Genomic DNA, 12,278 nt, shown 5'->3' with positions numbered 1-12,278 from the left:
GTTTATTGGTTCATAGAACTAAAATACTTTCCTTTTCTAGTTTAATATTCTCATCAACTGTCCTGCTAGCTTCTCCAAACACAGAAAGGGAACAGTCGGGAAGCTGGGAAAGATGCTGTGCTGCAGAGAATCCTACGTGACCTTCCTTCTATGTGGCTTCAGGGACAGCAAAGAATCAGAATGTGTTGAGTTAGAATTGCTGCTTATTATTAAACTGATAAAATATTCCAGGCTAAAGAAATTAGGCTGTCTTCATTGGAAGCACCATTAACAAATTCAGCTAGATCCATTCACAAACGATAGGAAATTAGTCCCACATCATATGTATATTTTCATATATGACTATGACATTTATACACAGGCATAATGACAGAAAATTAAACACCAGCAAAATCAAATATTATTATCATTGGCAAGAAATGACAACTGCAAGCTAGCAGCAGAATTGAAAACACCTTTTCAAGATCTCCTGTAAGGGAGTACTCCTTGCCAAGAAAAATGTCACAGACCGGAATACAGTTCAAGACTTTAGTTTAATTATTGTAACAAAAATATTTATTTTAGTTTATTCTGGTTTATCATAGGAGACAAAAAATACACATTTGGATATTTTATCCTTCTACTGTGACAGTTAATAAAACAGAAGGGTTTAGCATGATATTTGTGTTGTAAATCCATGTCCAGAAATATCTGGAACTACCCAATAAAATAACCACCTAAAAATGTTTGAATAAGCTGCTTTTGGAACATGACTACACCTCTTTGTTCAAAACCAGCTATAGAAATCTTTAAATTGCTAAGTAGCACAGGCCAAAGTCTGTCCTTTAGTGCAATTACAGAAAGCCACGGAGTGGACATTTGCTGTAAAGACTAGGTATGCAAAGGCAAAATATGATACTGCAAGAACTGATTTCAAGTTACCTTTATTTTTAGTCCAAATCACATACTTAACATTTGATAGCCTCAGGGAGGCACAGCCTTTCTGATGCTTCAATGCCTTGTACAACCATGATTTACCCTTAAGAACTATCACAGTTCTTAATATATACAGTGTAATAGCATGTAACAAGCATATGAATACATGCTATTGTAGCATGTAACAAGCATGCTATTACCTATTATTTTAATTTGTTATGATAATAATTATATAAATTAGGATACAGTATGTATGGTCATGAAGATGGGATTAAAATTAAGAAATGCTGAAGACAATTTTAACAGTCACAGCATGGCCAAACTTTTCTTATTTTAAACAGCACAAGTCTTTATGTTTAAAAAACCTTGACTTCAAGATAGTAGTTTTTAAGAGTAGATTGAAAAGTATGTCTTTAATAAGTTAATTCTGATCAGCACCTAGATCAAGGTGGAGGCACAGCTGCTCGAGTATTAGCATTTTTGACTGGATAAGGACTATGGTCTATGGTAAATACAGTGTAGACACCCTTCTATCTTATGAAGTGCTATGTATAGTACAAATAAATGAGGAATTAAAATGTTGCATGCTTTTAAACATCTGTTTAAGGTCTTGGAGTTTTATTCAAAAATATTTGATCTTATTTTAACAGTCTGTATCACATAACTTGGGCAAGTCAGAGTATTTTTCCAGTCTATGACAGCAAATGTGATGACATATTTAAAGAATATTTTTTTCTGAATAGATGTGCATACTGCACATTCCAGTGCATACTGCACCATCAGCATCAAGGTCACCTATTAAATGGCACAGTAACAAGATAGGCAGGAGATCAACCATACTTATTAAAAAATGCTATGGTAGACAGTGGTTTATATTTTACAGTTTGGCAAAAAAGAAGGTAAAAATCAGTCAAGCTACTTACAGCTTTTTAAAAGGGATAGCTATTTTGAAAACAATTTTAGACTATTTATTTTAGTTTATTACTAGGCTTTACAAATCGCTTATACAGTACAAAATATAATTCAGTTGAAAAACATAATGGGGTGATTAACAGCATGTCTTTTAATTTTGATATAATGGAAATAGGAAGAACACACTTTAATTTAAGTGACTCGGCAGTTGTATAATAGCTCATGCACTTGGCATTACTGTACTAATTGGTCTAATAGTCTTTTTCATTGATATTAGAAGAAAGCCAGTAGCTGTGAGAATAGGTCAGATCTACGCCTCTAGATCTACAGGACTCCAAAAGGGGTCAAATAATCAGTGGGTAGATGAAATTAATAAAGCCAAAAGTCCCCAGTGGACGGGATTTAATCTGACTCCCTGCATAACTTCTATTTGGTAGTTCAAGAAGCATTTCAGGTCAATTATATTAATAGAAACTGTTTGAGTGAAAAGATGTTAATGATTATCCAGAGCTAATTAGCATAGCTATTTTCACTCCATCTTCTACAAAGAGAAAGGCAGAACATGCACACAGAATCAGACTTTCTTTTTGATCAATGATGGAAACTGGCAAAGGACAAAAGGATGTGTGCAACAACTTAGCAGCTTTTAGTGACAAGCCAGTACTCTGTGATGAAACCCAAAAATAAACACTGAAATTTATAATTTATTAAATAATGTTTAACAGTAAAACTGAAGCAAAACTGGAACATTACATCACTGCCAAATATTAGGTTTTGCTTCTTTTTTATAAGCATACTCCATTCCTCTTGCACTTTTCACATCAGCAAATGCATCTGTAGATCTCTGTATCTCTCAAGCACACAGGAACAGAAATGGTAAAAGTCACAGAAAATTGAGAAATATTTAATAGGGAACAAAAATGAGATTACTTAATTAAAGCATATAGGATCTAGTATACTGGAACCTACAAAACCTAAAAGCCTTTTCAATTAATAGTTCTTCATAGGTCCATCATTTAGACTTCTAGTCAGTGTCATGAAGAAGCAGTTTGGCTGTGACTCTCATAAGCTACTGAAGCTTTTCTTGTTTTCCTGTTTTTTCATGTTTCTTCTCATGGTTATAAGAGGTATAAGAAATTGGTTTTATCTGTTTCAAACTCATATCTGATCAAATCTGGATACTTAGACACAAAAAGTACAGTTTGGGACCATGGCCAGTCATAGCTGTGAAAAATCTCTACCTCTGTACCCAGATTCAAGTATGCAATCGAATTGCTTCGAATTAACTAACTCCTGATGCACGTTTTAATGAGGCTTGTGGCAAGTGTTGAATCTGCTCCCCTTGCCTGCCAGCCTGGCTATCAGAAGAGGTGTGTGTTACCGTGTGATCAGGCAGCAGTCGTGGATGATGCTGTCCTCCACAAAGACACCACTCTCCTCGTCGGTTTCAACCCGGCGCCCCGCGTGGTACCAGTGCACCTGTGTGGTGTTGTCCACGTAAGTGGCTGTGCACTGGAAAGGCAAGCGGTCTCCATGGAAAACCACTTGTCTTTGTGAGGGGATCAGCTCGAAGAGAGGGAGTTCCAGAGGCCCAGCTGCAGGGAAAAAAAAAACCAACAGAGCAAGAATAGGAAAACAAAGTCACAATTAATTCCTCTCATATGGATATTGTAAAGTGAGCTAATTGTATGCAATTCTAGCTTCTTAGATCTTCATGTGAAAATGCTAACATAAGACATATGACCACTAACTACCCACTGCAGTCTTGATCATGTTGTGAGTTCTAGAGATCTCATTTTTTTCACTGGTGGGAGCCCAGATTAATACAGGACTACCAGAATATCTACCGAAAATTAGTTTTGTGGAACAGGTCACAGAATGGTGGAGGTTGAAAGGGATCTTTTGAGATGCTCCAACCCAGCCTCCTTCGCAAGGCAGGATGTACACTTTACTTTTTATTCTGTACACTTTATTATACAAGTGTACACAATAAAAAAGTGAGTCTTCCAATTAGAGAAGAAATACAGCTATTAATATAGGTTCAGTTAACATTTATAAGACCACTTCACCATCAGTAGAGGAAATGTCCACTGTGCTCCAGAACAAAACTTACTGTCTAGAGATACTAAACTACTTCATGTGCCAGAGATTTGGATAATAACAAGACTAATAATAGTTAAACCTTCCCCTTAAGTTCAACTGTCCCCATAACTTTTCATTTTTCATTCCTTCTGCCTATTCCACAAGTCATCTCTACTCTCTAGATAATTACTTAACATTAAATATTTATCTAAGTAGCTCTATTTATCTATTTAAAGATGAATACTTCTTACCATACTTTTTAAATGAAATTTATCTCTCAAAGTTCTCTCCCAGAGACACCCCAATAATGAGAATACTGCATATTTTAAGCAGTCTATTACAAAAAACAGCTCTCATAATCACAAACCCAAATGCCTAAACACAATTTTTAAAAAAATTACATATTTGGAAGGTATGTACTTTTTTTTCCCTGATGAAAGTCTGCTATTTCATAGATTTGAGAGTGATTGAAGGTTATTTTCCTCAATCCTAAAGTCTCCCTAGAGACTGCATCTTTAGACAGTATATGTTTTCTTCTCTTTTTATCTCAAAACTACCTTAAGACAATTTCTGCAAAATACTTTCTTCATATTATGAGATTAATGCTATTTCTTTAAATTCATAACAGAAAATTGAAAAGGAGAATTTTAGGAAAAAAATAGAAGCTCTGCATCTAAAGATGATAATCTCTGGGATAATAAGGAAATAAAGGAGAACCCTAATTTCTTTTTTCTGATACAACTCTTCTTAAGCAGAAGAAAATTACTACCACTAATACTTTGTTATCATTGCACAAAATTCTAATGGTAATGAAAATACTAAAGACTCACAAATATGACTGACAGGTTACCATGAACATCCTGCACAACAGTTCCTACAATACGGCCTTTTCACCTCAGGCTTCAACAACAAAACCATTCACTGAACCTGCGTCACTCTTTAACTTCACACTCTGCAATATCACCTTAGACAAAAGGGCTACAGTTTTGCACCTTGGTTATCATTCTACCTCGATGAGGAAAGAGAATATTAAAGCTAGATCTTATCCCTTCTTTTTTTTCTGTTTTCATTTAAAGGCCTCTCATCATCAATATCAATCCATCCTACAGAGTTGTCAGCAGAAAGGTCACCCTTCCACCATTTGCACCACTAGTAACTATCTCAAACATCTATTTTTCTGACAAGTAGCTTTTTTTTTTCTCCATTTCACTGCTTGCCATTTCATCTTCCTTAAACTTGCTCCTCAAAATCTTCCATTGCCCATAACAAATACAGATGAGCTCAGCCATGCCTATCCAGGTTGCAAGCCATAATCACTGGCTCTACAATGGCTAAAATTTGTGGACAACCAACAAATTTTCCTCTTACTCAACTTTTCCTCTTACTCAGCATTCCACCCTAACACCCTTCTTTATGTCATTCGGGTGCTGTCTTTGGAACTCTTAAATCGTGAGAAGTTGCACTTACAAACCCAGCTCTGGGGCCTTGTTACTATTTGAGTATTTAAGTGTTAAATAGTACATTCATCACCTGCTTTAAGTGAACAGTGAGAGGGATCACTTCTGCTTTTATACAAAGAAGAATGCTGGCCAGCACAGCACGCAAGATTGGTAAAAGTGAATATGCGCTACTGCTGTTGGGGAGAAGCACACAGAGGATTAAGGGACTAGCTGCTCTACTGGAATGTTTGAAGTATAAAGTGCAGCCTTCAGAAAGCCCTCCTGTGCACCCATCCTTTAATTTATCTTTTGATTGCATCTGTTAGATGGAGACAATGATACACTACTAAAACTTCCTTGAAACGTGCACAGTATTTTTATATGACCTTTGGCTTCTAATTAGGAGAAGAGAAGGTAAACCAGATTAATGCCTCATTCTAATAGCTGCAGCCTTGGTCTCAGTCATTTATATTAAATGTTTTTAACTAGCAGATGGAGGGAATCTCCAAAAAGTTGCAACTATTGTGTTGCATTATGAAGTCAATTATGGAATATAAGGAAATATATGGAATGCAAATTTAGCCATAAATTAATGAAATGGCTACCAAAACGCAGACAAATTAAGCATTCTGTGACAAGTACAACAGCAATAGGTACTACTCACGGAAACAAAATACTTCTCATGAATACAGTAATTTTTAACTGAGGATGTTGTATCTGGTCAAATGGTTTGGTCTGCAGTGAGTGACACATTGTGTCATGAGGCTATGAAGCAGGAGTATGAACTAGAGTATCAATACCTTTAAATCAAGTTAAATGACTTGCTGAGCTTAGGAATGAAGTGTAAAACTATCACTCTGAATTTATCTCTGTCTTGAGCATTATGGAGAAGGGCTCTTCTATAACCCCTTCTGCTGTTCAGCCTTGGGGATCACCCAATCCAGAATTGCAGTGGGAATGAGGTGTTCTCTACAGGTTTTGTCAATTAATGATCAGAAGTGAATGAAAACTTTCCGTTACTTCAGCATGTCAAAAAATTATCAGTCCTATCAAGAGTGTACTAATTTTCCTCTTTGAAAATCCTTTTAAGCACCAAATACGCTTGGAATTAAACATACCATTCTGCTAGGATATCCTCCTGACCAGCTTTGAGAATGTGCCTATTTGGGTTGGCCAAAATAACAAATAATGCTGAAAACTCCTTTTCAAATCAAAAATAATAAAATTTCTATGGATTATGACATTTGCAGGCCATGGAAGGTAAACATAAGTACTCCTGGAAAACATCTGCTTTTAATCTCTGTGACGTCCACATAAAAATATTAATACCGGAGCTAATCTTCAGTTGTTTTCCAGGGATAGTAATGACTTAAATGTCTGAGGCTGGTTCTGCAACCATTACTCATGCAGAAGTTCCAGCTGACTTCTGTGACACAGCTCACAGTTATGTAGATTAATGGCATCAGTAAGAGGTTCAGAACTAGGACCAGTACCCTTTTTCCCAAACAGCTATAAAAATATTGTAAAGTCACATCAGCTGGAAAAACTTGTTTTAAACCCATAATCCAACAATCTTTCAAATTCAGAATAAAAATAAAAGTATTTATGTGTGCTGTACGCACATTTTCAAAGCTTGATTTCGAGAATAATGTAAGAATTAAGAAATTCTGAAAGTAGTTGGAATGATTTTTGCATTTATTTGAGAGAAGTTTAAGTCTAACAGCCCTGGCAAGCATAGACCTATACAACTGAATTTTTAAATTTGATTATGTGAGTAATAAAGACTAAATTGGGATTATTAAAGATATATAATCTCTGATGCTCATGTTTATGTGTGTGTGTATGGCACAAACGACAGCGTCATAAAATTAAAATGTTTACTATTGTGTGTGGAGAAGGGAGGGAGTAATTTACAGGGATTTTATTTACTTTTTACACACTTGAAAAATATTCTAAGATGCTCCTTCCAAGACAATCCACTGTGCTGCCCTCGAGCTTGGAGCCAGCACCCCTATCTGCAAATGAGAGTTGTGACTCCACTCCAGGCATGCAGATCAAGAGCTGATGGAGTGTTTTATGGTCTTTACCTGTCTTGTCTCTCCAGTCAGCACTAAACCATGATTGCAGCAGAGCACCACAGGAATCACTGATTGCAGCATGAATCTAAAGGTCTAACCCATCATTACAGTAATTACATCTTTTTTGTTATCTTTCACTTCTCAGCAGAAAAGGGTTTTGTTGACTGAAGGCCAGGCTCTCTATGCCATCTAGACTTGTATTTCAGATTAGATCTAGACTAGAATACTGAGGATTTACAAAGAAGGAATCGAGTTACACAAAAACCACTGAATTAAGATTATCACTTGTGTCCTTTTCAAATAGAGTATAACCCTGCATATTTTGATGCATGCAGTGTCCCAAGGTGTTGAAAAAGAAAACAGAAATTATTTAAAAAACAATTAGCAAAAATAGAACAATAACAAGGTGCACTGAAGCTCTTCAGAAATGCTCAATGCATATGCCCTTAATATATTTATAAAAGAATTTGTCTCACACACATGTGCACACATCATGTATTTCCTGTTTTTTCCTTACAATTCATCCTTGAGATTTCAAAAGTATTTCAATTTCCCATCTTTGGCTTTCTCTTTTGTTTTAAAAGTTGGAAAGGAGAAGAGTATGAAGGAAATACTGCTGTTTCTTGACATATATGGAATAAAAATGCTTGTAAAAAAGATAACACAAAGTGCATTTTTACCCATATTTTAGTTACATTTTTAAGTACCATATTACTATTTTTAGATAATATTCACTTCCAATGAGTGCACACTACTGTCTTCTGGGGGAACAACCAAAAGCAAACCTGTAAGCACAAATCTGGCCCATGCAACAGTTTTGTCTGAACACCACAGAAAGTTGGGTGGTCATTAACCAACATGACCAGCAATAGGTACTGGAGAAACTGTCCTACCTCCAGCCACCTTTGTTGCATTTCCTGCTGCATAACCTTTTACCTGGGCAGCTCAGTTCTACAGCTCAACAGCTACTAACACCATAAACCTGCATTACACCAGCACCTTCTGCTGTTCAGTCTACCAGAAACAGTTTTCTGCTGTACTTTTTCTTGTCCTCATTAACTGGCTTTGTTTGCTATCGACAGTTTTCACACAACCAGAAATAGGAAAATCCACAGGTTTCTCCAGGCTGCCCACACATCAGTTCAGCACTACAATGCTCACATCTCAGGATACACCTTTGACTTCAGTTTACTGGTAGAAAATTCAGTTTGCTACAGTGGACCACAAGCTTCTGGGAGAGAAAAAAAGCCAGAGGTTGGCATTTTGCTTCTTGTTAATCGCTTGATTTATTGTATTGCCAATGGGCTTTTTATTTGAACTGAGTGTGCCTACAGAGTGCGGCACATCCTGCTGACAAAAGTGTGAGTTAGAGCTCTAATATTTGTATACAGTCTCAGTGGGAAAGAAATGTGCATGGAAAGCACAGTGGGGGAAAGCTGGAAGTGAGGACAAAGCAAAGGAACCAATCCAAGAAAAAGGACAGATGAAAATGAGGAAAAACAAATTGAAAAACATTACTTAAAAATCTGAATTGCTGACAGTGCAAATTATATCTGATGATATTTACCAAATGGAACTGGAAAAAAGAGCATGATCTTAATTGCTCCAACAGGCAGCTCTGCCAAAAAGGGAGGTGCCAGCACACCAGCGCCAGTTTGTGTTGCAAAATTTGTTGGCAGTAACGAAACGTTTGGTGTAGAAGGTCACAGACTGCATCATGTGCCAAGGAAGTCAAGAATGAATACAGAACTGAGGCCAAGCTTCAGTTTTAATAAAAGCTGAGCCTGGCTCCAATTTCAACATAATATCAAGAAAATACAGATGCCAACATGTATTAAACACAGCAGAATAAGGTAAGTCTCTTGGGCTTGGGACAAGAAAGCTTTGTATCACATTCATTTACCACTCACTGCAGAAAAAGCAAAGCTTTTGTTTGTGTAATAGCTTCTTATTTCCACCAGCTTCATAATGTTGCCATGGTAAGAGATATCCTACACCATTTTATCAGTCCCTTTCACTCTCATACATGCTTTTCAAATAGGAATATCAAGCAGTGTTTTTGCTTTGGTTAGCTTGTTAGGTTTTTTTCTTCACAGCATCTTATAGTTAAATTATGGGGTTATGTTTCTCTTGTAATGCTAAGTGCTACACTGAAATGGTAGCCACTAACAAAAAAGCAAGATTTCTGACATGCACGCTGTTTTACCTAAAGCTACAAGTTCTTTATTGCATTTTACTCCTGGAAACTTCTGTAAAGCCATCAAAGGAGATCAGCAGAAGCAGTAAAAAGGATTTATCCTGAGTTAGAAGGATAGTGAGCCCAGGCTGTCACAGTCCATTGCTACTGGTGCTTCAGTTACCTGGGTTAGCTAATCTCATAGAGGTATTCCACACACACAAAGCAGAAGCTAAAATATGTCAAAGTGCAAATATGCCAAGATGAGATACTCAGTTTGATTCTATAACTAATCTGATTTATTTGCTTAAAATAATTTACAGCTACACAGAAACTAAGAAAGGCTGAGCTGGGGAATGTACAATTCAAATCTAGTCACTTTTGGCAAATCCAAGTAATACAGGTTTCATCTAGCACTCAGCAGGTGGATGAATGTCCAGTCATGACAAAGTTATTTAACCTGTCTTTGTCTACAGGAGTTTCCTCCAGATTCCTAAGACCCAGTAAAACTAAATTATCCTTTTTGCACCAGTTCTAAGGATTGATGTGTCTTGTGAGGGAGCAGTGGAAAAGCCCTTTCTTATTTACTGATGATAGCAGAGATTTACTTGATAGGAAAGTAGAGGCAGTGAAAAACAGTGGTAACTTATTTACTTATTTAATAATAGGGTTCATTTATTTAATATAAATGTCAAATAACATTTTAATTTTTAAAATGGTAACAGTTACTTGAAAGATTTCCACAATATGAAATTCAAGGTTTTGTTCCAGTTAAAAAATTTAAAAATTGCATTGTCTTGCACTGGCATAGAAATCTAAAAGAATATGTAGCTAGTTTTCGCATCACTGATTTCTTTCCTATCAAAGAAAAGTTCCTGCTGCAACTTCTCAATTTTTTATTTTCCAAATGTCCCAGAATTCTACTTTAGAACCTGGGGAGCATTTGATTACTTGCCATACACTGAAACTTGATGACCACGACACATTGACAGCTATGGTACTGGAAGATTCATCAACACAAATTTCTTCCTGGCACCAGGCAGAAACCCACTGTTAGAAAGCTAATTTTGATTACTCAAATTACCCTTATGGCAAGTGAACTGGCTGGCTCATGGCTTTGCATACTCATTGCAGCTTGCAGGTAATAAAAATGGCTGAGCAGTGGAAAGGTAAAGCACCCAGCTCTACAAAATCACAGAATCATAGAATGGTTTGGGTTGGAAGGGACCTTTGAATGTCGCTTTGTCCAACTGCCCCCAGAATGCACAGGGAGGTTTGCACCCCAGGTTTGCACCCCAGGTTTGCTCAGAGTCCCATCCAACTTGACCTGAATGTTTCCAGGGTGGTGCATCCACCACATCTCTGGGTAGCCCGTTGCCAGTATCTCACCACAGTTGTTGTAAAAAAATTCTTCCTAATATTTAATGTAAATAGAACCTCTTTTAGTTTTAAACCATGACTCCTAATTCTATGGCTACAGGCTCTACTAAAAAGTCAGTCCCCATTTTTCTTATAAACCCTCTCTAGGTACTGAAAGGATGCACTGAGGTCTTGGAGCTTTCACCTCTGCAGCTGAGCAACCACAACTCCCTCAGCCTTTCCTCACAGGAAAGATGTTCCATGTTTCCAATCATTTTTCTGGCTCTCCTCTGGACCCACTCCAATAGGTCCAACAGGTATAATCAAATATTCTTATTAGCTTTATCTAACTGGGAAGTGCAGTGGTAGCATTCATCTTTCCAAACTTTAAACCTTTTTTTATTTTGAAATCATAACTGCACACTCAGATCATGGAAAGAAGGTGGCAGGAAGGTCCCAAGAGTGTCAGTGATTGTCCCTAATTGCCCAGAGTCCAGTAGGTTGCATGGATTCTCATTATGCCAGAATGTTTAAAAAAAAAAAAAAAAAAAAAAGTTCATAAAAGAAATGCTGAATGAGTGACAGTACTGTTGAAGTATTAAATTTTTGCATTCCAAACTCCTTTCAGCCCAGCTGACAGTGTCAGGAGCTCTCAACAGCCATTTTTATAAAAACACTAAAGAAGTGCTGTATGTTGAAATGTGCTATAAAAATGTGAAATGCAACTATGGTATACTCCACTTAATTAAAACAGAGATTGTCAGAATAGAAACTTTATAGGGAATTTTCCAATTATAACAATTAAGATTAATTACAGCAAACTCTAATAAGCGTTGTATTGGACAATATTAACATAGGTTTGTTAAAAAGCTAATATAATTTTATCTAGAAATCACCAATATAAAATTTAACCCTAGTGTTTTCAAGTTCATGTTACCATAATAATTAAAGGATATATCTTCAGAGATACTTAATGGGCTGTAGTCAAGGCTGTATGTTTTAAGATTGCTTTGTTCATGAGCAACTGGCTTTTGAATATGGCCAGCTAAATGTTCAAGAGCAGAAGTTTGAAGATTAAAAAGGCCTCATTTCACTGCTATTCTCACTCCACCTTGGTTAAATTTTCCTTCAGCTATTTTGCATGATTTTTGGAACAGTAGTCAAAGACAATGTAGAAAATAAGATACAAGTATATATTAAAAACCTCTAATGCAGTATATAAGAGTAAGCTATTGTCCTGGGTTGAAGTATATTCTATCACCATCTTCATGAACTGTTGAAACCAGGTGAGGCAGTGCTCCCTGCCTCCTCCACTCT

The 12,278-nt window shown here is 36.5% G+C and overlaps 1 protein-coding gene across 1 annotated transcript in view; it reads right to left on the bottom strand.

Annotated features, from left to right (window-relative positions):
• LOC136293946 (adhesion G protein-coupled receptor A3-like) overlaps positions 1-12,278 on the bottom strand; it is a 257,200-nt gene that overhangs the window by 130,890 nt on the left and 114,032 nt on the right. The window contains exon 7 of the mRNA XM_066191148.1: positions 3,209-3,422. Coding sequence (XP_066047245.1) covers positions 3,209-3,422 — 214 coding nt within the window. The remainder of the gene's footprint in view (positions 1-3,208; positions 3,423-12,278) is intronic.

Source organism: Chamaea fasciata, unplaced genomic scaffold (genome assembly GCF_029207755.1).
Source record: "Chamaea fasciata isolate MVZ Bird 193981 ecotype frontalis unplaced genomic scaffold, bChaFas1.0.hap1 SCAF_9, whole genome shotgun sequence".
Lineage (NCBI taxonomy): Eukaryota > Metazoa > Chordata > Aves > Passeriformes > Sylviidae > Chamaea > Chamaea fasciata.
This window is presented reverse-complemented; position numbering and strand designations above follow the sequence as displayed.